This window comes from Pagrus pagrus (genome assembly GCF_965226575.1).
Source record: "Pagrus pagrus genome assembly, chromosome: 8".
Classification (NCBI taxonomy): domain Eukaryota; kingdom Metazoa; phylum Chordata; class Actinopteri; order Spariformes; family Sparidae; genus Pagrus; species Pagrus pagrus.
Genome location: NC_140192.1, coordinates 4,113,577 through 4,135,435, shown reverse-complemented (window position 1 = coordinate 4,135,435; position 21,859 = coordinate 4,113,577). Strand labels below are relative to the sequence as shown.

The window sequence follows — 21,859 nt, the reverse complement described above, 5'->3', positions numbered from 1 at the left end:
AAATGTCACATCATCATGATTTTACTAGTTTTTCAATAACAATAAAAATGTAATGTAATCATCCATAATAATCATGAAGTGTATCGTAATCGCAATATCCGTCAAAAATAATCGCGACATCACTTTTTGACCATATTGTGCAGCCCATAAATAAATAAATTCCTTCCTTCTTGACATTTTGTGAGTTTATCTTATTTTATTTATTAGACAACAGGTCTAAACTATCAGACTAGCGCCTCTTGTGGTAAAGAGTGGTAATGCAAGACAGGTGGTCGCAGGTCAGCATGCTAACTCTTGTAGACATCTCTGCAACACAACACACAGACATCTTTGACATGAGGTCAAAACTATAATTTCTTCACATTCTGTTTAAATTTCTGAATGTTAAAAAGTCAAATCTGCACGTATTGCACCTTTAAATGTGGTTTTAAATGGCGCCAAGCTGAAGGAAACAATCAAACATGAGCAGATCTGCAGTCAGCAGCAACACAAGCAGCTTATTTTCAGTTGAAAGTGTTTTTCAGAGCTGCTGTGAGGAAACACAACCTGTGTGTGATCTGTCTCCACTAACAGGTATCCCCAAGTGTCCCTGCAGCTCCACCCGCTCCTCCCACTCGGTCCTGTCATCGGTCCAGGAGAAACATCCTCCTCTCTGCTCCTCTGGCTGACTTTTCACAGTCCGATGCCCCGACAGGACTCAGCAGTCATGGCCGGCAGTCTGACCCACCACGGCTCCCCGAACCCCGGCTACAGCCCCAACAACGCGGTCCCGGTGCCGGTCATTACGCAGACGGACTCCAGGGACAAATGGAGCAAAAAGATGGATTTCCTCCTGTCTGTCGTGGGCTTTGCGGTGGACCTGGGAAATGTTTGGAGGTTTCCGTACATATGTTACCAGAACGGGGGCGGTAAGTGATGAGAGATTTCTAAAAGCAGGTCGTTCAGCTTTTATAACTTTAGGTTACACATGTGGAGCCACTTGGCAAACACTTTTAAAGACTTCAAGTCGATTAAATGTCAGAATTGGATCCAGAAATGGCTTCAGGTTATTCAGGCTGGAGCGCATCTGGCAGCAGAAACTGTCCATGGTGCTGAAGTGCGCATCTGGACTCCACGAAAAAGTTTAACACTTCTCCTCTCACACAGTCTGTATCTGATTGTCTTTGCTCACTTTTAATCAGTATTTTATTGCAATACAAGAGCTTGAGAAAATAAAGTGTTTTATGTCAAAAAATGTATATTTTCTGGTTAATATACTTTATACTTTAAACATTTCTACACGTATATTTTGGGCTTTACTCGATGATTTAACATCAGTAAGGAAGCGTTGCAATACAGCAGCCAACAAGGCAAGTTTATTTATTAACACTTTTTAAACAAGGCAATTCAAAGTGCTGCACAAAAGACATAAATATGCATTATGACAAGACTTAAAAGAAAAAAAAGGCAATTAAAATCAGGATTAAAAGGCATAAATAAAATTAAAAAATCAAGATATTGTGTTTTATAGCGTGCAAGATGTGTTCATGTCCACGATTTGTTCACAGATTTTGATTCTTGATGTGCAGATGAAAAAATATGGCCAATTTCAAAGTCATTTTTTTTACATCATCTCAGTGGGCTCAGTGAACAACCCCCTCTGTCCTTAGACCCTCGCTTCGAGTGAGGAAAACTTCCCAGAAAAAAAAAAAAAAACCTGGTAGCAGCAGGGAAAAAAATGGAAGATATGTCTGGAGGAGCCAGAGAGGAGGGATCCCTCCAGTGCACAGAACAGAATAACAAAATCACAGCGTATACAGATTTCAATGCCCTCCTTTTGTGTTGGCACATGAGACGGCGCCAACACGCATCGTGACCTTCATCTACCCTCTTGTGTCTCCGCTGCAGGTGCTTTCCTCATTCCCTACATTTTGATGGCCATCTTTGGTGGCGTGCCGCTCTTCTACATGGAGCTGGCGCTGGGGCAGTACCACAGAACCGGAGCCATATCCATATGGAAACACATCTGTCCCATTTTCAAAGGTGAGGCCTCGCAGATATTCAGATTGAAATCGAGTTACGTCGCTCATTTTTAACTCTGCTTCTCTTCTTGTTTCAGGTATAGGATACGCCATTTGCATCATCGCTCTGTATGTGTCCTTCTACTACAACACCATCATCGCCTGGGCCCTCTTCTACTTCTACTCCTCCTTCTCCACCATCCTGCCGTGGACTAACTGTGACAATGTGTGGAATACCCCTGACTGCACCAACTATTTTGGCATCGACAACGTCACCTGGACGAATTCCTCCAGGTCTCCGGCAGAGGAATTTTACACGTAAGTGCATGTAAGTGTGAGTTACAGAAACCACATATATAAATAGCTTTACAGTTGTACTCTACACAAATATAGAGAGCTATTAATGTCCGGGGTGAAATGTGGCCCCTTGTGCTGAGAAAAACGTGATGATTTATGTGTTTTTTTTAATCATCCCAGGAGGAACGTTCTGGAGATCCACAAGGCGTCAGGGCTGAGAAACGTCGGGGGTGTTCGCTGGCAGCTGATGCTCTGCCTCTTTCTCATTTTCACCATCGTATACTTCAGCCTCTGGAAGGGCGTGAAGACTTCAGGGAAGGTGACACATTCACAATAAAGAGCATTACTGTGTATTTTATTTACTTCTCTAGTTTCCACCATTTCTCTGTTTCTCTTTCTGATTGATCTCTTTTCTTCTTCGTCAGGTGGTGTGGGTGACCGCCACCTTGCCCTACATCGTGCTTTTCATTCTCCTAATCCGAGGCGCCACTCTGCCGGGAGCCTGGAGAGGTGTGGTGTTTTACCTAAAACCTCAGTGGGGGAAACTGCTGGAGACCAGTGTGAGTTGTGAAAATATAAAAAAAATGCTCATGCCTCGTGTGTTCGGTCCCTTGAGAATCTTATTTTATACGTTAAAGAAGAAGAAGAAAAAGAAGATGAAGAGAGAGAAGAAATAATATTTGTGCAACTATTTTGACCAATTCGGGAGTGCACGTGCACATCCAAGCCAAAAAAAGGACAGGTGCTGAGTCGCATACAAGAAAAACATGAAACATTAACGAACAGAGTCAGAGTCTGACCACGAGAGTCTGATGAAGAGCAAGTTTAAACGTCTAAACGTCACGACTGTGGTGCGTAAAATAATTTGGGCTTTCGAGCCCTGCAGTGTGTGAGCCGTCTTTTTGTTTCGTGTTTTTTTTTGCAGCTGTTTCTCTTTAAACATCTGTTTTGTCATGCAAAATGGAAATTGAATGATAAACCATAAAAAATTATGTTTAACTAAACTTAAACTCTGCACAAGACCAGAGGACGTGACTAATATTCACTATCCTGCCTGTTCCTGATTTTATTTAACTCGCCTGACTAGTGAGATCTGGATCTCTCCTGCACGAGGCAGTAGTTTAATATATACCTTCATTCATTTCCTTGCCCTTTTGGCTCTTGAGAATCTGCCTATATTTATTTAAGATCTACGAAAACCTCCTCACCTTCCTCTCCAGCTCGCTGCGGTTGTTTGCTAAACACGTGTGAGTGCTTTGCTCGGAGGGGGAATATGGATGAGATGAAATGAGATGCATAAATAAGCCACAGAGCAGGATAATAAGATGCATAATTGGTTTAGATTTTCTGCCCATTAACAAAGGCCCCCCTCTTCCTGTCTCACTCACCGATATCCAACGCTGCCCTCTTCTTTTTAATGCCGAATGGAAGCTCCTCTTCAGATCTCCCTGTGTACAGCTGTCTGCCAGCTAGGTCTCTGTACGACTCACACAACAACTCTCTGCTCGGAAAAATCAACTACTGAGGAATCAGAACAAAAACAAGAGAATAAAAATATTTAGATGAATGGAAAGGCTCAGAATTGGTTCCAATCTGTGTTAGAAATACAGTATTTGTATGCTGTAGAGTGCCAACAGCATGTTCTAGCATCCCAGAAGTGGTAAAGGTGATAGTCGTGGATAGTGCAATGTCTATTTCTGTCTGTCTCTCTGACTTGTCCAGGTGTGGGTGGATGCTGCAGCTCAGATCTTCTTCTCTCTGGGGCCTGGGTTCGGGGTGCTCCTGGCTCTCTCCAGCTACAACCCTTTCACAAATAACTGCTATCGGTAAGAACTGAGACACACTGAGCCATGTGAACCCACATCTGTGGCTTGAACACGGCTCCATGAATCAAGTCCGACGGTCCAGATAAAAGGGCCAGAAGCTCTTCGCAATCTGTATCATAAGAAATCACACCTCCTGTTGACTTTAATGACTTCAGCACGCAGTGTGCGGTCAAAACTCTCAGAGCAGCGGCGAGATTTATCGCTTATGAATTAAAGCAGATGGTACAGTCGAGATCAGTGATGTTAGAGGCAAAGTGTTGTGAATACTACATTGCAGAAATTAAACTGTGCACTCACAGTATGACTAATAGTGTATGTGTGTGCGTGTGGCTGATGTGATTAATAGAGCAGAGTGTGAGGAAACAGTAGTAAAGACACAGATAATGAATGAAGCTAGATGCTGCTGTTTGTTGTCTCTGAGGTCCATTAAAGACCCAACAGTCATAGATACCAGCCACCTAAATATGTCAGGATCCATGCATTACAATCTCACAATGGTAAAGAAAAAGAAAGTGAGAAAAAAAATCCCGGATCCGTTCCTATTTCTGGATCTACACCAAAAGTTAATGGGGTCTGTTCTGGGCCGAGACCCATCCTCCATCTTTGTTTGGTGGAAATCCGGTCTGTAGTTTTTGTGCAGTCCTGCTGACAAACAGACACAGGTGAAAACTATTTCTGATGGCTGAAACTCCTGGGCTAAGACCTGTTGATGTGTCATTATGCAAGATTTTTCCAGTAACTATTTTCTCTGGCCTAACACTGATCCCCCCACTACATTGCCTAAAACCACAAATGCTGTATACCGTTTTAAAACATGTTTTAAAGGAAGAAATGACAGTGTTGCAAGTCATTTATGAGAATTTGCCCGAGTTGTTAACACAGATGTGAATGTATTTAAAACCAATTATAATTAATTTTGTTGGGCCTTCCTGGGAATAGAAGATTTTATGAGATGAGATGAAACTAATTGAGTATCCCTCATTAGTGATGCCGCAAGATAGTTGCTCACTAGGAGTAACTAAGAAAATATAAATGAACAAACAAAAGTCAAAATGGAAGGTTAGACAGCTGGAATGAAAAATTAGGTTAATTAAAACTAGTCACTGAAACTAAATGACTTCGCTGCATGTCCTTGAAAAGTGTTGACTTTCTTCCTCGACAGTGACGCCATAGTGACCAGCTTGGTGAACTGTCTGACCAGCTTTGTGTCGGGGTTCGTCATCTTCACAGTCCTGGGCTACATGGCAGAGATGAGGAAGGTCGAGGTTGAGGATGTGGCCAGGGATAAAGGTCAGAGAGACGACTTCTAAATTTTAAAATCATAAATAAATAAATCAAACACTCACCCTGTTCTCTTCATATTCAATATTCTCATGCTTTCAGGACCGAGTTTACTCTTCATCACGTACCCAGAGGCCATTGCGAACATGATGGGCTCCACCTTCTTTGCAATCATCTTTTTTGTGATGATGATCACGCTGGGACTGGACAGCACGGTACGAACTGTGAAGGACACATTGTAAATATCAGATTAGATTATATCAGATTACTTTAGACACTTTTATGTAAATACAGCAAAAAAGAAGTCTTATTTCTTCTTATAATACTGTGTATTTTAATCTTTCTCTGTGTGTTTCAGTTCGGTGGGCTGGAGGCGATCATCACTGCCGTGCTGGACGAATATCCGGATCAATTAGCTCACAGACGTGAACTTTTTGTGCTGGGCTTGGTAGTCGTCTGCTTCTTGGGCTCTCTGAGCACCCTCACAAATGTAAGTTTGTCTCACTTTGAATTAGAGAATTAGTTCAAACAATGATCTTCATTCACACTTGTTGTAAGATGTAGATAGTCCTGAATAGTTTGTAGTGTCTGTTGCTCTCATGGAGTAAAAATGAGCGATGATGGATGGTGTTATCAGTGAGTTTGACATGTTATTGACAGGGTGGTGCCTACGTAGTGAAGCTGCTGGAGGAGTTCGGAGTCGGGTGCTCCATTATAGCTGTGGGTTTCCTCGAGGCCATCGCGGTTTCCTGGTTCTACGGTAAACGAGAGATTATTATGGATTGACTTGTATTCAGTTTCTCTTATCTGCAATGTAAAGTGACGACCCTTAGCATCGGATATATTGTTACTGTAAGTGTCTCATGTTTAATCTGTTGCTTTCAGGTATCAACAGGTTTAGCAATGATGTTCAGGCCATGCTGGGAAAAGCTCCAGGATTATTCTGGAGGGTGTGCTGGGTCGCCATCAGTCCAGCATTTCTAGCGGTAAGATATGAAATACTCTGACGTGCAGTTACAACAGGTGGATATAAATGTCTACAGTTTAAAAAGACCAAATGAGCACCATCGATTCAAGTCACCAGAGATCAATGTGCAGGAGGTAAACTTAGACAAAACAAGGCAAGTGTAAGATCACAAGACAATTAGACGAGTGGCACCGGTCACATAACAGACGACCCCTTTTTCTAAAGCATGCATGCTGCAGAACACTCGTGCAACTGACAATTTCCCTCAGCCATAATTAGAATAATTAATGTAATTATAATGTAATGTAATTATAATCATGACCAACATGAAAGAGGCTCCATGTAACAATTTGCAGCAATTTACATATATTAATCGCTATTTCTATTGGCCATATGTGAGCGGATTGTAACTTTATGCACGTTTTGTGTGCGTCATCGCTCCGCTAACAGAGAGCAACAGCAGCTCACGTCCACAAACATAAACTATCGACTGGCTTCCAGCACAACACAGAAGGTCCGAGAGGGCCATTATTATGACTAAATTCCTGTCAGATCATTAGCTAACTATCAAACATTTATTTAATGTTCGCGTCAGCTGTTGATGGGACACCTATTAATGTAACACCCCGGCAATAATAAGACTTCCCTTAAAGGGTAACTTCGCCAATTTCGACTTTAAAGTGTGTTAACCGGTCTTGAGGAGCTCTATAGCATATGTGAAAAAGTAGTATAAAACCTTTTGTGGCTCCAAAAGAAGCTGCAAGAAGCTCGACACACAGTTTGATATCCGTGTGTCGTATTTTGCATCCATCTCTCTTGCACTTATTACGGCTTCCTTTATATATTTCTTTTCTCTTCTTTCCCAATATTACCTCTTATGCAGGCACACAAAAGTTACATTAACATATATGGAAATTTTTAAATATGGGACTCTTAACGTCTCCCCCACTGTTCTCAGTATATTATAGTGAGCTCCTTCCTGAAAGCGCCACCCCTCACGCTGTTTGACTATAAGTACCCTGACTGGAGCATCACAGTGGGATACATCATCGGCTTCTCATCCTTCATGTGGATCCCCATCTACATGGTCTACAAGCTGGTGTGGACTCCTGGATCTCTCAAACAGGTCAGCGGACGAAAAGAGAAGGAGAATCAAAAACATTACACTTTCTTCAACATCTTCTTCTTTAACTCTTCATCTTACTGTTTCCCACAGAGGTTGGCGGTGTGTCTCAGGCCAGAGAGGACCATACCAGACATCCACGCTGACAGCCTCAACATGGCCACCGTGCCGTAGGAAGAAAAAACCTCGCTAACACATGAAAAAATATTCCTTGCTTGTAGTTTTTTTTTTAATTCAATCCACAGTTTTAAGTTATTTGTGAGCAAACCTGAACATTATCTGACATCATGACTGTTACCTGATGTTGAACATGTAAACTGTCACTGCGCATGTACACTCGGTAAAAAAAAAGGAAAAATGCTGCTAAATTTGTAATTACAAGAGGAGCTGACATAGCAATACCCCTTTTCTGCATGGGCTGTGTGTATTCACATCTACATGCATCACCATGTTCAAGTGTTTGTGTGGTCGTAGGAGTCATATTTATATAATGCTCTGCTTTCCCCCCCTTAACCTGCTGTCTTCATATCATAGGGACCACATGCCAAGGAAATTAAAAATGTTCAGCAGCTATTGCATGGCGCCATTTTCTCTTGTTAGGTTTTATTTTCTGTGGTGTGTGATGGTTAGATAACATCAGCTCTGCATGCTCAGCTTACAGCACCAGTGGCAACACTAGCAATGCACTTGGAGCAACAGTGAGGTTAACACAGTTTTTCACCTCTTGAATTAATCATGGCAGCAGCAGCAAAAAAAAAAAAAGCTTTATTCAGTGGGCTTTTTATCCATTCAGTGGACTAAAGGCTAATGTTTTTCACCAATTATACCTGCTCTGCTGTATTTTTTGTGGCAGTTTTGGCAGTCTGAACACATTTCTTCTCACTGCATCTTAAAAAACAACTAAAGAAAACACAAAATGGCTCCATACAGCTCGTCCGACATAATCCAACACCTGAAAATGATTTGAAAAGACATTTTTTTTTACACCCTTTATAGATCTGAAAACTTCACTGTAGCTACTGAGCTAAAAGTGCATCCTGCCAGAAGTGGGTGCTCAATCTTGACCACGGGTCGAGGGTGTAAATAAAGTCTTTTCAAATCTCGTTCTAAAGACTTCGATTTGGGTCGACTTGGGTTATGTTTTGAAAGAAATCCCCAAGTTGTTCAGGAAAATGCTCCAACGTTATTTCGCTGTGAAGCTCCAGAAATGTTGCCCGATTTTCTATCAGCATGGGCGGTGAGTATAGTGACTACATTTTCATTTTTGGGTGAACTTAACCTTTAAATAGGAACCAAAACTAAACTGACAGTAAATTATAGTCCCTTTCTTTATTTATTTTTTTGGTTAATGCTGTATTAAATATTTATGGAGTATTTCTGTACTGTAACAAAGTGCTTGTATAGGATTTCATGCCAGCTGCTGGATCTATCTGCTAAAAAATGCTGTTTTTTCTCCCCCACAAGTGTTTGTAATGGAGATGAGTGAGACGCTCAGACAAAGACCACATCAGTTCATTGTATGTTTCCAGGAAAAAAAAAGACTTTCTTGTATTGTTTTACTATCTGCATTATAGAAAGTAGCCTGTATACTTTGTAGTATATTGGCTTGTTACATTAAAAATGAACTCTTTAGTCTTCGTCTGACGGCTTCATTTAGCTCCAGATAGCCTGTTTTGCCTTAATCTGCCTAAATATTACACTGTTTGTACAAAAAATTGTAAAGGTTGTATTGATATTGTGCCTCTCCAATGTTTTCACTTTCTAAATTTAAGACTGTTCAATTTTTGTTGTGCAGACACACACAGCATTATACCACTCGTGTCTTTACCAAATGTGTTATCAAAAAAAAAAGCGCTTTATACTTTTATTTCAGAGAGTTACGTGATGAGCAAGGTGACGATTGTCGTGTGATTTACATTCCTTTTTAAACCTTATTTCTGTACTAGTCAGATGTGTATAAATGTATTATAGTACACATTACATATTTCATCTTTGTGCTTCTTTTTATTCCTGGAGGTTTAAACATAAATATGAGCGAACAAAACAAAAACATGCCGTAATTTGGGCTGTTGAACTGGACTATCTGAGAGATTTGTTCCTTTAAATCTCTATACGGTGATGTTTGTGTCTTTGTTATGGCTGCTGGCTGTTGCTGCTCACCTCTATTAGATATTCTAATTAACAAGCTAATTTGCAATAACCAGAATCCATCAACATACAAGGGAATAGAAACAGCCTTTATCCTTCAAATGCTGCCCTCCCCGGCGAACACACACAAGATACGATATTCCTACTAACAGCGCTCCTTCAGATCTTTACTTATTCAACTGATTTTTTATTCCTGGGTAAGACAGAACCCCTTCAAGGACGACAGGTATGAACGTATATGAGAGTAAAAGGTGGTTTGGGAACATGTGATTCCCCATTGAGCTGCTGGTTGATGGACGTGCACATCAAAGCCCCTTTTGTGTCATTGAAGTAGAGAACGGTGGCGAGAGCGCAGGAGACACATAAAAGAGACTCTGCTAAATAGACGGTGTCTTCTCTACCTCACATGAAAAGCTCGACAAACAGTATATTAAGGACCACATAGCCTGCAGTATATACACGTTCTGACTGGCACTGTTGCTGTGCATCCATTAATCCTGACACAATACAGCACAGAAGGTATAGAAAAGTGCAAAGGACGGGCTGACAGAGGAAACAAAGAGGGGAATTTTACAAGAAGTCTGAATGTGAGTGATTTGTTACTCAAGGGTCACAAATACAAATGCACAGGAAGATACGGTTGTTATATATTTGTCTTTAACCCTCTGTATCAAACTCAGGTGTCAGTTTGTGCAGAAGTTACCAGTTGCAAGACAAAATAACTTTGTAAGATGGTATATTAAATATGTATTGGTGTATTAGACCACATCAGTATTAAAATCACTGTATATCATCCTAACTGCCTATAGATAAAAAAAAACTAAGATGCACTGTACATAAATCCACTGTAGAATACAGTATATTACAGTATATTAAAGTAGAATGACTGTTTTTTGTCGTAATTTGACAGAATATAGCAACATGTTACCGCTTATTTACAAAAGGTAATGAAATCTGTTACTTGCATTTAATTTTTATTAACCTCCCAAAATGAATGAAGAAGAAAAACAAAAGAATAAAAGTCTAATGAAAATATATATTACAAGTCTTTAATAATTTGTATTGATGACTAGTATGTTTTTAGATTTGCTTGCAGTATGTTGCTTTTATGATATTTGTCTCTAGTGTGTTGCTTTTATGTTCACACGTAAAGTGTCTTTGAGGCTTATGAAAAACAATACACATAAAATGTATTATTATTATTGTTATTATTTAAGAGAGGGCTTGACTGCCAGCTTGATTTTTGGATTGTTAAATGTCCAGTCAAGTATGTAAGTATTGGCCACAATTCTTTGGATCTGCATCAAAATTATTCATGTATCTGTTTGTGTTAAAAAACAAAACAGTTAACCAATCTATCGTTATCAGATTATTAAATCTCAAAAACCCCTGTATGTGTTGGGTTATAGTAAGACTGAGTCTTCTACACTGACCAAATGTGAAGAAGGTGACGAAATCACCAGAAAGCACTCTGCAGACAGAAAGGTGGCGACTGAAACTCACACTTCTTTTCTTCATCCAGTCAGTTAGGAAATGGGAAATTCAACTGTTGTCTTAAAAGCAATATATAGCACATCACGCCGTGATTTTAAGACATGCACAGTTTTCTTTCCTTCACGTCAAACATGTCTGCAAAAGCATTAAGACCCCAGAAATTCAAATTGTTAGTATAAGATGTTCTCGACTGATCGATAACTCCAGTGACTCTTCTGCTGCCTTTGAGTTCAGTGTCATCTACATGCGAAGCTGTAACAGCGCCTAACATTTTGTGTGACATGATGTAATGACATGACACATACACTGTGATTATGTAACGCTCCGTCACATCTGCTGGCATGAATCAACAGGGACGGATAAAAAAAAAGAAATCACAGAATCATGCTCGTAATAAGTTTATAAATCATTAGTGAGTAACCAATAAAAATCTGTTTAATTTCAATTTAAATTGGCCCGATTAAAACAGGATCTTTGCGCTCATGCTGTGATTAAAGGTTTTCTTGTTGTGATGAATTTATCTCAGGAAGCCTCCAGTTTTTAATTTCAGGCTGCCGTGAGTGACATTTCCTAACGCTCATTAAGCTTCTCTGGCATATAATTAAGAGCAATAAGTGTTTGTAATGGTGGCACACTCTTAAGTTGTATAGAGGACGAAGGTAAAGGCCATATACATCAGTCATGCAGAGTAATTATATAAGGATATAACCCCAAGGAGCTTGACCTTTATGTCTATTCTTCATTGCTCTTTGACATTTCAGAAATGGGAAAATGTGATGGGAGGCCTGACACTTGTTTGATGGTTTCCAGTAAGAGAGGAGTTTTTTTTTTTTTACACACACATTGTGTTTGCACAGGCTGGAAACTGCAGGAAACACCTGGAAGTTTCAGTGCTCTGATGCAGGCAGGGCTGCAGAAAGACTTCGCAATTAAGATTAGCAGCGGCTTTACTGCAGGAGATGAAAATGATTTACCAGTAGTTGATCCTCAGAAAAATAAGTGACAGCAATGTTGATAATTGATTTATTATGTAAGTCATGTCTTTGGCAAAAATGTTGAATGAGAATAAATGTGAATTCCTGTTTTCCTGGTCTATTCACACTAGTTATAATAATAATAATAATAATACAGCTTTCTTGTTCGCAATGTCATACTGTAAAATGCCACTACTGCTTTGACTGCAGTAAACAACTGTTTGTTTGTACATCACCTGTGTATTTTATTTCCTGCCCTGTGCTCCCCTGGGTTATTTTGTGCCCAGTTTTTTTCTCCATACTTTGTTGTATTATTCTACGATATAACATTTATTCTGCAAATACACAAACACAAACTATCAAGAATATTAATAGAAATAGTGAAAGTGGAGAGGAAGTATAAACATTTACCTGTATTTATGTCAAGAAAAGAAACATTTCCTCTAAAACTAACACCAAACCACACAGTGTTGTTATAGAGATGACTTAATTGACTGACCTCGGGTTAAAATACTGATCAATTAACTGCCTGACAGCTGACAAACCGACTCACCAACAGACCCTTTCAGCTCCAAGACTCAGTGCTGTAACACGACGGCTTTAGGACCCAGATCCTACAGCGGAAGAAGAAACGCCTCACTCTCATCATCAACACCACCACCATCATCATCACCATCACCATCCTCCTCCTCATCGTCCTCCTGCAGCCTCCACCGCGATGCTGCTGCGGCTCATCCCTCCGGCTGTGATCATGTGTCTGGGTGGTGTGCTGGTGAAGGGGCAGCTGGAGGACTCCACCCTGACGGACCGAGCCTACGTGGTGCTGGAGAAGCAGAACCTGGGTAAGACCCTGCTGAGATGCCGTGAGGGGCCTGGTGCTGACCCAACACGCTCCAATTGTAATGTGCATTGTGTTTATTCTCACGCGACAGTGACGCTGGGCAGCGTCTTCGGAGTGCTGCTGCTGCTGATGATCATCATGGCTGTGTGCGTCTACAAACCGCTGTCCCGGCGGTGAAACTGTCCCGGAAGGAGAAAGGAGACAAAGACCAAGGGAGGGGGACAGACCTGACGACCAAACCCGTGCGGGGAGGAGAGGCACCTGCACCTGCAGAGAGGACCTCAGCCTCCGGTGCGACCACCACCACCTCCTGACGGGCCCACAGGAGACAGGGGAGCTCTGCCGCCAACAGACTGAACACTGACTGTTATTATTTATGAACTGAGCTTTTATTTATCATTTAAGAAGGATTGTACATCTCTGTCACTTATAAATGTCCTTACACGTGAAATAAAAGCACAATTGTATTTAATTAAATTGATCAGAAATACAGTCTGGACTTTATTAATATGGTAAATGAATATTTTAGCTTGAAATGGCTGATATATGTGTACAGATGATTTTAATTGAGCAGCCATCACTTCTGTGGTCCAGTGGCTCCTTGTCAGTGTTGTATTAAGTGACCCAGAAGTCCTAAAGTAAAGATATCATCCTATAATATTACTTTGGTGAGAGTGAAAATCACCTGTACAAATTGCAAAAGTCTAAAAGTAACTGATATTAAATGTACTTGTGTATCAAAATTAATTCTCTGGCAATAAATTAACTTATAACTTCTATACATCAGATCCAGTATTTACGATTTTCCCCAATTATCTGAATCAATACTCTTTTTTTGTGTTATTGCTTTAAAAGGAATTTATTTAAAAATGCAACCTGCAAAGTAACTAGTAACTTCTCAAATAAATGTACAACGCCACTATTTAGGTGCCTCACCTGATCGTAAGGAGGTTGACGGGTTCTTCAGGGGCTTCTGGAGATAAAATGTCCAAATGTGGACAGTTTGGTTGAGTGTCATCACGTCTCTGCAGGGCCAGACGGTGTATTTGCCCTCAAATCAACAGTTTTTCCCCCTTTGTTCACTGCACCAACGACTACCAAGAAATCCAGGCCTATATAAACTGGACATATTCTGATTATTTTCTGCCCACCATGTGCAGATGAGAAGACTGTAGATACAGGACTGTTCAAATGTATTCACTGCAGATAAATCATGTGAGGCTCAGCTGGACCGGACAATGTAGAGAGACACAATCTATCAAACTCTTTACAAGAAGTACACGTTTGTCTCCTTTTGTTTTTTTAATCAGCCGTTTCTTTTCTGCAAATAAAACACATGAACAAAGTCACGTTTAATCCTCATGGAAATAAAGTGCTTTTATTTTAGAAACAACATTTTGAAACCGACACATTTTCTTAAAATTTTTAACATATTAAAAAAAGGAAAAAACAAACAAACCACAACCTTTGCAGCTGGAACTGTGCATTACAAAGATCTGCATTAAATTACCCAAAGCTAGCCTTTTTCATTTAAAAGTCGACAGTTCAGTCAGTTTGGAAACTTGATCGTTATAATTAGTAGTTTTTCAGCTGAAGCCCGTGAAAGTCAGACGCGGCGACGCAGAGAGACGTTTGCGAAGTGGTTGGTTGTCAGTGAAAATCAATTATAGTGGTTAATGCGTGTAACTCAGCATCACCCTAGTACAACTTTAACCTCATTATCTTGTTTTAAAGTTACAAAATGTAAAAAAAAAAATCTGTTCGAATGGTTAGTCTGAGTGGCACCACATACATTTGTCACCGCCTCTCGCCCAGACAAAAGCGTTCACAGGAAAGCATCCCCTTGGCACATGCTGAAGAATCTAATCCTAGGTATGGCGGGCATGCTTGATCTTTGAGTCTGTGCTGTCTTTTCTTCTGCTCAGAGGTCTGGAGTTGTTCGTGGCTACAAAAGGCTAACGGACAGCCTGTAGGAGTTTGAATAATCTCTGCAGCCGCGGTTGCGTGGCTGCTTCGTGACTGCATGATGGCTGTAAATCCACAGGCAGACTGGTCTCTGCTACTGCGTTTTTTGAACTGAGGTGATGATGCTTGAAGTTAAGAAAAATGTGAACTTTCTGACCAAGAAATCTCAGAAAACGTCCAGTAAAACAAATTAGCCCAGGAAAGTTAACCCCCATCGCTGCTGCAGTGAAGATATTTCGTTACCATGCAGCTGATTTTAAGTTTCTCTCACAGCAGCATGCTTTTGTTTACACAACTAAAGTTCATAAGAAAATGCATTTACTTATGAACTTTTGACTCAATTAACCCAACTTTCTCAATTAATATTGATATGGCAAAGAGTGATATGCACTAGAGATTTCGCACCAAAGAAACATCTAGCAGGCTACAACGGGTCAACAAACCAATTCCAAAGTGAAGGTTAAATGTGTAAAACGGGAACCCTGAGATTTTTTTCATTATCAGTGAGCCCATGGTCCTCACAACAAAGTGACCCTAAAGGAAGACTTCGCAGTAAAAACACTCAAATCTGCTCCTTTAGGTCCAAAGAGCTCGTAGCGTTCTCTTGTGCTAGGCTGTTTTTATTCTAGCTTTCTGAGACGATAATTTAAAAAAGTCAGTGCTTTGGACCTTAAGTGCCACATTTAAGTGACAGCACTGTATGAAGTCAACTCGAGTAGTCAAACAGAACCTGAATTACACCGATTTGACCCCACTCCGGACAACAATATGATCAACAAAATGTGGGTTGCTGCTGTTCTGATTTGGAAAAGAAAAGAAATAAATAAAAAGAAGACCCCGAAAATGATCTGAAAGAGTCCATGAATTAAGCGTGAGGATGAAGACACACTATGCTGAGATAGAAATATATAAAGGTGTATGCTCTTACCAAAAATACCTTTTGGAAAATATTGGATACCGAGAGTCTGATATTGCCTGTGCAAGAATGATCTGTTACAGAAAGAAATCTGCGGTTGCATAGATGACTACAGTGGTTAAGAAGGAGAATTGAGGTGTGGTAGTTGCTTCTGGATCTGGAAAAGTTGTATCGATATTCCCTCTTATTCCTTTTTATTTTTTTACTTCTCAGTGAGTGATAGCTGCAATATCCTCTCCAGCTCCTCTTCCTCCTGCTTCCTCATCTTCTCCTCTTCTGCCTGAGCTCGAGCGGAGAGCTCCATGGCCAGGCGGAGCTCTGTGTCGGGGCTCGAGGCAGAAGTGGAGCTGACGGGGCTCGGGGTGACTTCGTATTCCACTAGCACCCCCTCTGGGATGCTCCTGGAACGACATTGACGGGGGAAAATTGAGATCTACGTCCCTGTAGGACAAGCAAGCAGCAAAGACTGTGCTTTTCACCACATGTAATTTTGTAATTGCAACCTTAATCTGTGTTCCTACCTGTCACTCGGGCTGCTGGGCATTACATCGGGGAATTCCCCATCTGCATCATCCCAACTCCCCTCCTGCAATGACATTCAACCATAGATGGTAAATGCAAAGTGTCTCATGAATGTATGGAAATGAGCCGCTGATCGATGGTTCTTTACAGTGAATCATGGCCACAATGAGAAAAAGACAAAGAAGATACACATTTCCTGCGCAGAGAACGAGGTGTTCGTTGCATACATCGAGGACATTGACAGTCCATTTTCAAATCTTTTTGTACCTATTCATTTACACACCAAAATATGTAAACATAGGGTCCAGGTTTAGAAAATACCAGATTTCCCTTTGATTGTTGTTGTTGTTTGATTGTTCTGACCTGGCCCGTGGCTCTGCGAGACTCCAGGAGACTCTGATGGATGGCGTACTGCAGAAGCTCCTCGTCGTTGTTTGACGCGGGCGTGTGTCGGCTGCCTCCTCGCCGGTGGTAACTGGCAGGCACCTCGAACACTGAAGGACACACTGCAAATGGAGGCAGCGCTGGAGGGAGGAAGAGAAAAAGAAAAGCAGATTAGGAAAGACAAATAAGTTATATACAGTCAGAACTCGTGGTCGAACTGGTTGCATTTCTACCTGCAGCTTCTTCATCTTCTCCTGAGGATGTTGGTGTAGCTGCTGGTGTTGGCTGCGCCTCCTCTTCAGTGCTGCATTTATTGACATTACCAAATGTAATCCTGGCATTCAGCACATGAAACAGGGGAATCTCTGCAAGAAAGGAAAACACATCAGATTGATGTAAAATCAGACTTCAGAGGGGGAAGAAGACTTTTGCGTGTTTGTGTTACAAACCTATTTTAACAGGAAACCCAGGAGGAAATTTCAGGGTTACAAAGTCTCGTAGCCGCGCGAAATGGGAGCTGGTCCGAGCCATGAGGTCAATAATGGGGGTCACCTGCTCGACCAGGGACAGAGGATGATCTTCGCTCATCCACAATGTACCTTTAAATCTGAGTGAGACAAGATTGAGGAATGTTCAAACATGCACACAACTTAATTTCTTGTAGATATCACAGCCATGATGGATACCATGTGAGGTATTTTAAAGCAACAGAACCAGGTCGCTTACTTCTGTGTACGAACACTCAGTTCGATGGGTCGACCGATGTCTCTGTCCCCCAGGTCAAAGTCAGGATCAAAGTATTCCTCTGGAGTGATGGCAGTAGGATTGGTGGCAGTCGCGTACTCAAGAGTCAGGTCCTATAAAAATCGAGCATTCGTATCAAATCAGCTGCCAGGTGGGAACAAAATACATCATTTTAATGTGATTACTGAATGCATGTTTTACCCCTTGTGCACTTATGTGCTGCTCCACAGTTCCCAGAAGAGACTCCAAGATGTTCCTTTCACCTTCGAACAAAAAAAGCCCAACTTCAGTACCCTCATACACACACTGCAGGACAGAAAAGTAATACATGAAGAATATTTTCCACCTACTTTTTATCCGGGCTTTTTCCTCGTCTGTGAGATGCTCCGTCCTTGTCCTGATCACCACATTTACATTGTTCACACTGAAAACCTGAGAAAACAACAAGAATCGAATGTCACAAGGACGCCATAAATGGGCTCCACAGTTTTCAGTGGCACTACACTAGTGATAATAAAAAGAAAATGTATAACTTTTGCGAACCTTTGCTTCAAACCCATTGACCAGTTCAGTTTTGTCACTTCTCCAGCCCCAAATCCCAGCCTTGGTCCTGTGAAAACAAAAGCATCATTACAGGCAAAACCACCACCATTGACTTGACTGAACAAGACTGCAACACTGAGCGGACTGAGAACGACAGAAAAAGTGCCACTTGCCTCTCAAAAGCAATATCCTTGGTATCCAAGTAGGTGTTGACGATAGGAGTCGTCAACCTTTTGGCAATTTCCTGTTCAGCCGGCTGCATCGACTCCAGCGTGACATCCTCCATTTCTTGGGATATATTGAAGCGTTCAGTGTCCACTACTTCATCGTCATGGTTCACCTCCATCAACTCTGCATAAGAATCTGTCATAAATACAAACAGGGATAGACTTAACAAAATTACTTTAAATCATAGAAAGAATTAAGAAAAGTTTTTTTTTATGTGTAAGAAAGCTCAAACACACACCATCTCCTCTGAAGATGTAGCTTCTACGCCCTCTGATCCAGGTCATGTTTTCAAAGCCCAGAAGAGTGGCATCCACTCGCAGGCTGGCGCCACTTTTCCAAATGCGACAAACATCACTTGGACAAACCCGGGACAGAAGAGGGACTGTGAAGCAACAGCACAAGAATGTCCCACGATGGAAACAAATGTATCCACACATGAAAAACAATGTGGCTCATTATTAAACCACAACAAATGCGTCAACTACCGAAGAAGCAGGTATGTGGTTTTTCCTGTATGCCCTGATGAAACCGCTTTCATTTTTGGTTTGTGTTTATTTTGCAGCATGCATGGTAGATTCATTCCTCTTTTGCATATTGAATTGCTGATAACCAGCCTGTATAAACAGTCTACTTTACTTTTATGATAAATATAACCACACGCAACAACAGAACTTACTCCAACTGGTGAACTCCCACTTCATTTCCATATAGAAGTCTGGAGACTGTGGATGACAACATAGACAGGGCAGTCATTTCCTTTGCCAGGAAATATATCCAGGCACATGTGCAGATGGATGACAAGACAAATGCAAACCTCTCGGATCTTTGACAGCAGCTCAGGCACTCCTCCCAGAGCAGTGGAGGCTTTGAGGTAGTCTCTGCGTTGAAGCACTAACTGGACCATCTCTGGATCCCCAGTGCTGACTGCCTCCTGCAGCACTACACAGAGGCAGACAAGTATCAACAAACCACTAAACCTTTTAAGGCGACAGCGCATGTCCACCAGCAGCTGCAACTATCCATTAAAAAACCTCAACAATGACGGTAATAACCAAAGGAAAGTGAAACGTTTTAACTGCAGTCAGAGGGGTGGATATGCAGTTTTCCAAGAAAACCCATTAACAGCAGATGATGCAGTATGTAAGCTGATGTCAGAAGGGCTCTAAGTGATCAAACAACCCACAAATCCTCAAAAAGAAGATCTACAAGACAAGCGAAGGAAACATGTATGGGATCATAGCATTCCCTGTCTTTAATGATGGCAGTTTTATAACTAACCTGTCCAATTGTAGCCATTTTCTTTCGTCACTTCGGCACCGTGTCTGAGAAGGACTCTCACCGACTCCAGGTGGCCGAGGGACACAGCCAGGTGCAGAGGTGTCCGACCTCTGGGATCCACAGCCTCGATCTCATTCTGAGAAAATCAAGGAGAATTACCCCTGTACCTTACGACAAGTTACGACGTAATGCTGGAGTATCAACAGGACAACCTGTTATATGAGAGCAGGGTATTACGCTTTACTTGTAACGGAGGGCCCTCATATTATAACAAATGAGAGCCATAGCTCTACAACCTTTAATTAAGGTCATTGCTAATGATACACGACTGCAGCACTTAGTACACTGACAAGACTGAACATCATGTCTGGTCCTCATATGAGTCATGCCACTTGGGTAAATATGTTATTGATCAGCATCGCTGCTAAGTAGGATCATAGTACTTATACCACAAGAATACACAGTATTATCTGTGATGAGTTACTTGAAGAAAGTCACAATGAGAACAGAGATGTTCTTGAGAAATTAGTCATCATTTGTTAACTGGAATGGCACTGTGCAGATAACACGAAATAACAACAACTATAAATGCTTTAGAGGAATAATAGCACCATTCATGTGTTGTCAAACATATAGTCAGATGCACAATACACAACAAACACATTGTTTTTTTTGGTAAAACAGTTATTATGTTCTCATGTGTGGTCAGATTTTATATTGTTAGGATGGTGTATCAAAACAACAACAGGAAACATGCAGTCAATCGCGTCTGAAATACGTATTTTTAAGCAAACTTCCGAACCTGTTGATCAGTGAGTAGCAACGTCCTCTCAGACATTTCCAGTGTTATCTGTGTGTGACCCTGCGGAGCATCTGTCAACACGACTGGCCTACTTTAACTGGATGGCTGCGGAGATTTAACATCTCAACCCTGGCTTCCTCTAGCTAGCAAGCATCGACCTAAGGCATAGCTTCGTGACATATTAGGCCCGTGTACCAACCTGTGGTAATGTTATCTGCTCTTCCAGCTTCCTGTAATCGTTCTCCCACACTGCGGAATGCAGAGGAAACTTCGCGCTGATGTCTTCGCTAACGTTAGCCGTGGACATCTTCCTCTTTACGGAGCCGCTCAGTGCAACGTTAGCAAGCAGCGTCTAATAATTACAGCCATGGGAAAGGAAAAACTGCGATACGTACACGCTTACTTGTGCCAAAATGTACGATGAATATGATCCATGGCCTTAATATTTGACAACAACAGCGTCGAAATATCCAAACCGGTGTCTAACTTTCCCCCAAGCCTTCCTCTAAATAAAACTTTTGAACAAGGAAGTGTCAGGAGCAATGCCCAGAAATGACAGGGGTGTCCTATATAGAAACTGACTCACGATGTAATAAATATGGTGTAATTAAGACAGCTATCCGAGCCCTTTTGAAAATGAACTTAATTTATGCGTATTAAAAATTATTTATTAGGTCGATACGAGACATAAACACGATTTTTAAATAAAACCGCCGCCTTCAGAAAAGGAAGAATAGTTAGTTCCAGTTGGGCGAAACCATTCAACACGTCCGTATGGGGGGTTAAAAACATTAAAACACGACTTTAACTCCGATGTAAACGTTATTCCGCGTCACACTTGTGTGCAATCAACATGTAAAATAATGAAGTTTTAACGCAATAGTGTCTTGCAAACTTTAACTCTATAAATGCTGTATTCAGACTGTTGTTATGCCCATAACGTCGAAATGAGATCGGCGCATTTACGTCTCGGGGAGGGACGGGGAGGTTAAAAATATGAAACTTTACCGCCAGCTGTCTGGATTGTAACATATGCACACACACACACACACGACACTTGGTAGTTTTTGAATATTAATCAATGTCATTTGAGTTACTTAATGTATTGATGTAGCGGTTAGCTAGCTAGCTAGATGCGCCCAAATCCTACACATTTGTGTTTCCACATTGGCTCAGCTACATAAAATTGGGTCTGTTGATGCTCCATCTTGTCTCAAGACTGACCCCAGTTGTGTAATACTATTTGTTTTTATTTACTCGTTATATTATATTAAAAAAACAGTAGAGATATTGACGTGGTGGGCGGAGGTTCTGTAAGCTCTTTTGTACCGCGTCACGAAGGTGAATAAATCAAACTCACATCCCTACTGTAGATTGTGTTTAAATGCCCTCAGTTGAGTCTTTCAGGTTATGTGCCGCCCGAACCCACAGCAAACTCAACCAAATACAGCGTACTTTATCTAGGTGTTGGATACCAAACGTTATTTTTTTTAGCCGTATAATCAGAACAACAGTTGGGATTTTCT

General features: G+C 41.2%; 2 protein-coding genes and 1 long non-coding RNA gene across 3 annotated transcripts; 2 read left to right on the top strand and 1 right to left on the bottom strand.

The window, feature by feature from the left end:
- Window positions 1-658: 658 nt before the first annotated feature.
- slc6a4b (solute carrier family 6 member 4b) lies at window positions 659-9,414 on the top strand. The gene is made up of 13 exons (XM_084359170.1): window positions 659-908; window positions 1,888-2,022; window positions 2,099-2,318; window positions 2,478-2,616; window positions 2,723-2,857; window positions 4,020-4,123; window positions 5,286-5,413; window positions 5,507-5,619; window positions 5,763-5,894; window positions 6,065-6,164; window positions 6,290-6,390; window positions 7,330-7,497; window positions 7,588-9,414. The coding sequence occupies exons 1-13, from the start codon at window positions 683-685 to the stop codon at window positions 7,666-7,668; spliced, it is 1,782 nt and encodes a 593-aa protein (XP_084215296.1). The 5' UTR covers window positions 659-682; the 3' UTR covers window positions 7,669-9,414.
- Window positions 9,415-12,672: 3,258 nt separating this feature from the next.
- Window positions 12,673-13,730, top strand: LOC311261113. Its single transcript, XR_014623093.1, has 2 exons — window positions 12,673-12,952; window positions 13,043-13,730. It is a non-coding gene; the product is annotated as an uncharacterized lncRNA (long non-coding RNA).
- A 567-nt stretch (window positions 13,731-14,297) lies between these two features.
- ankrd13a (ankyrin repeat domain 13A) lies at window positions 14,298-21,196 on the bottom strand. Its single transcript, XM_084360347.1, has 15 exons — window positions 20,533-21,196; window positions 19,532-19,667; window positions 19,068-19,192; window positions 18,930-18,975; window positions 18,492-18,635; window positions 18,199-18,388; window positions 18,026-18,092; window positions 17,833-17,914; window positions 17,684-17,745; window positions 17,465-17,595; window positions 17,188-17,345; window positions 16,972-17,103; window positions 16,718-16,878; window positions 16,354-16,418; window positions 14,298-16,233 (listed from the first exon to the last, which is right to left on the bottom strand). The coding sequence occupies exons 1-15, from the start codon at window positions 20,638-20,640 to the stop codon at window positions 16,035-16,037; spliced, it is 1,806 nt and encodes a 601-aa protein (XP_084216473.1). The 5' UTR covers window positions 20,641-21,196; the 3' UTR covers window positions 14,298-16,034.
- Window positions 21,197-21,859: the final 663 nt, after the last annotated feature.

What these genes read in the sequence shown, in the direction of transcription:
- slc6a4b (XM_084359170.1), top strand. Translation starts at nt 683, where the DNA reads ATGCCCCGACAGGACTCAGCAGTCATGGCCGGCAGTCTGACCCACCAC. An exon ending in CCGGCAGAGGAATTTTACAC is followed by an intron (nt 2,319 to 2,477) that starts GTAAGTGCATGT and finishes TAATCATCCCAG; the next exon opens with GAGGAACGTTCTGGAGATCC. An exon ending in CTCCTGGATCTCTCAAACAG is followed by an intron (nt 7,498 to 7,587) that starts GTCAGCGGACGA and finishes TGTTTCCCACAG; the next exon opens with AGGTTGGCGGTGTGTCTCAG.
- ankrd13a (XM_084360347.1), bottom strand. Translation starts at nt 20,640, where the DNA reads ATGTCCACGGCTAACGTTAGCGAAGACATCAGCGCGAAGTTTCCTCTG. An exon ending in AAATGGCTACAATTGGACAG is followed by an intron (nt 19,193 to 19,531) that starts GTTAGTTATAAA and finishes GCCTCTGTGTAG; the next exon opens with TGCTGCAGGAGGCAGTCAGC. An exon ending in TCAATGGGTTTGAAGCAAAG is followed by an intron (nt 17,915 to 18,025) that starts GTTCGCAAAAGT and finishes TTGTTTTCTCAG; the next exon opens with GTTTTCAGTGTGAACAATGT.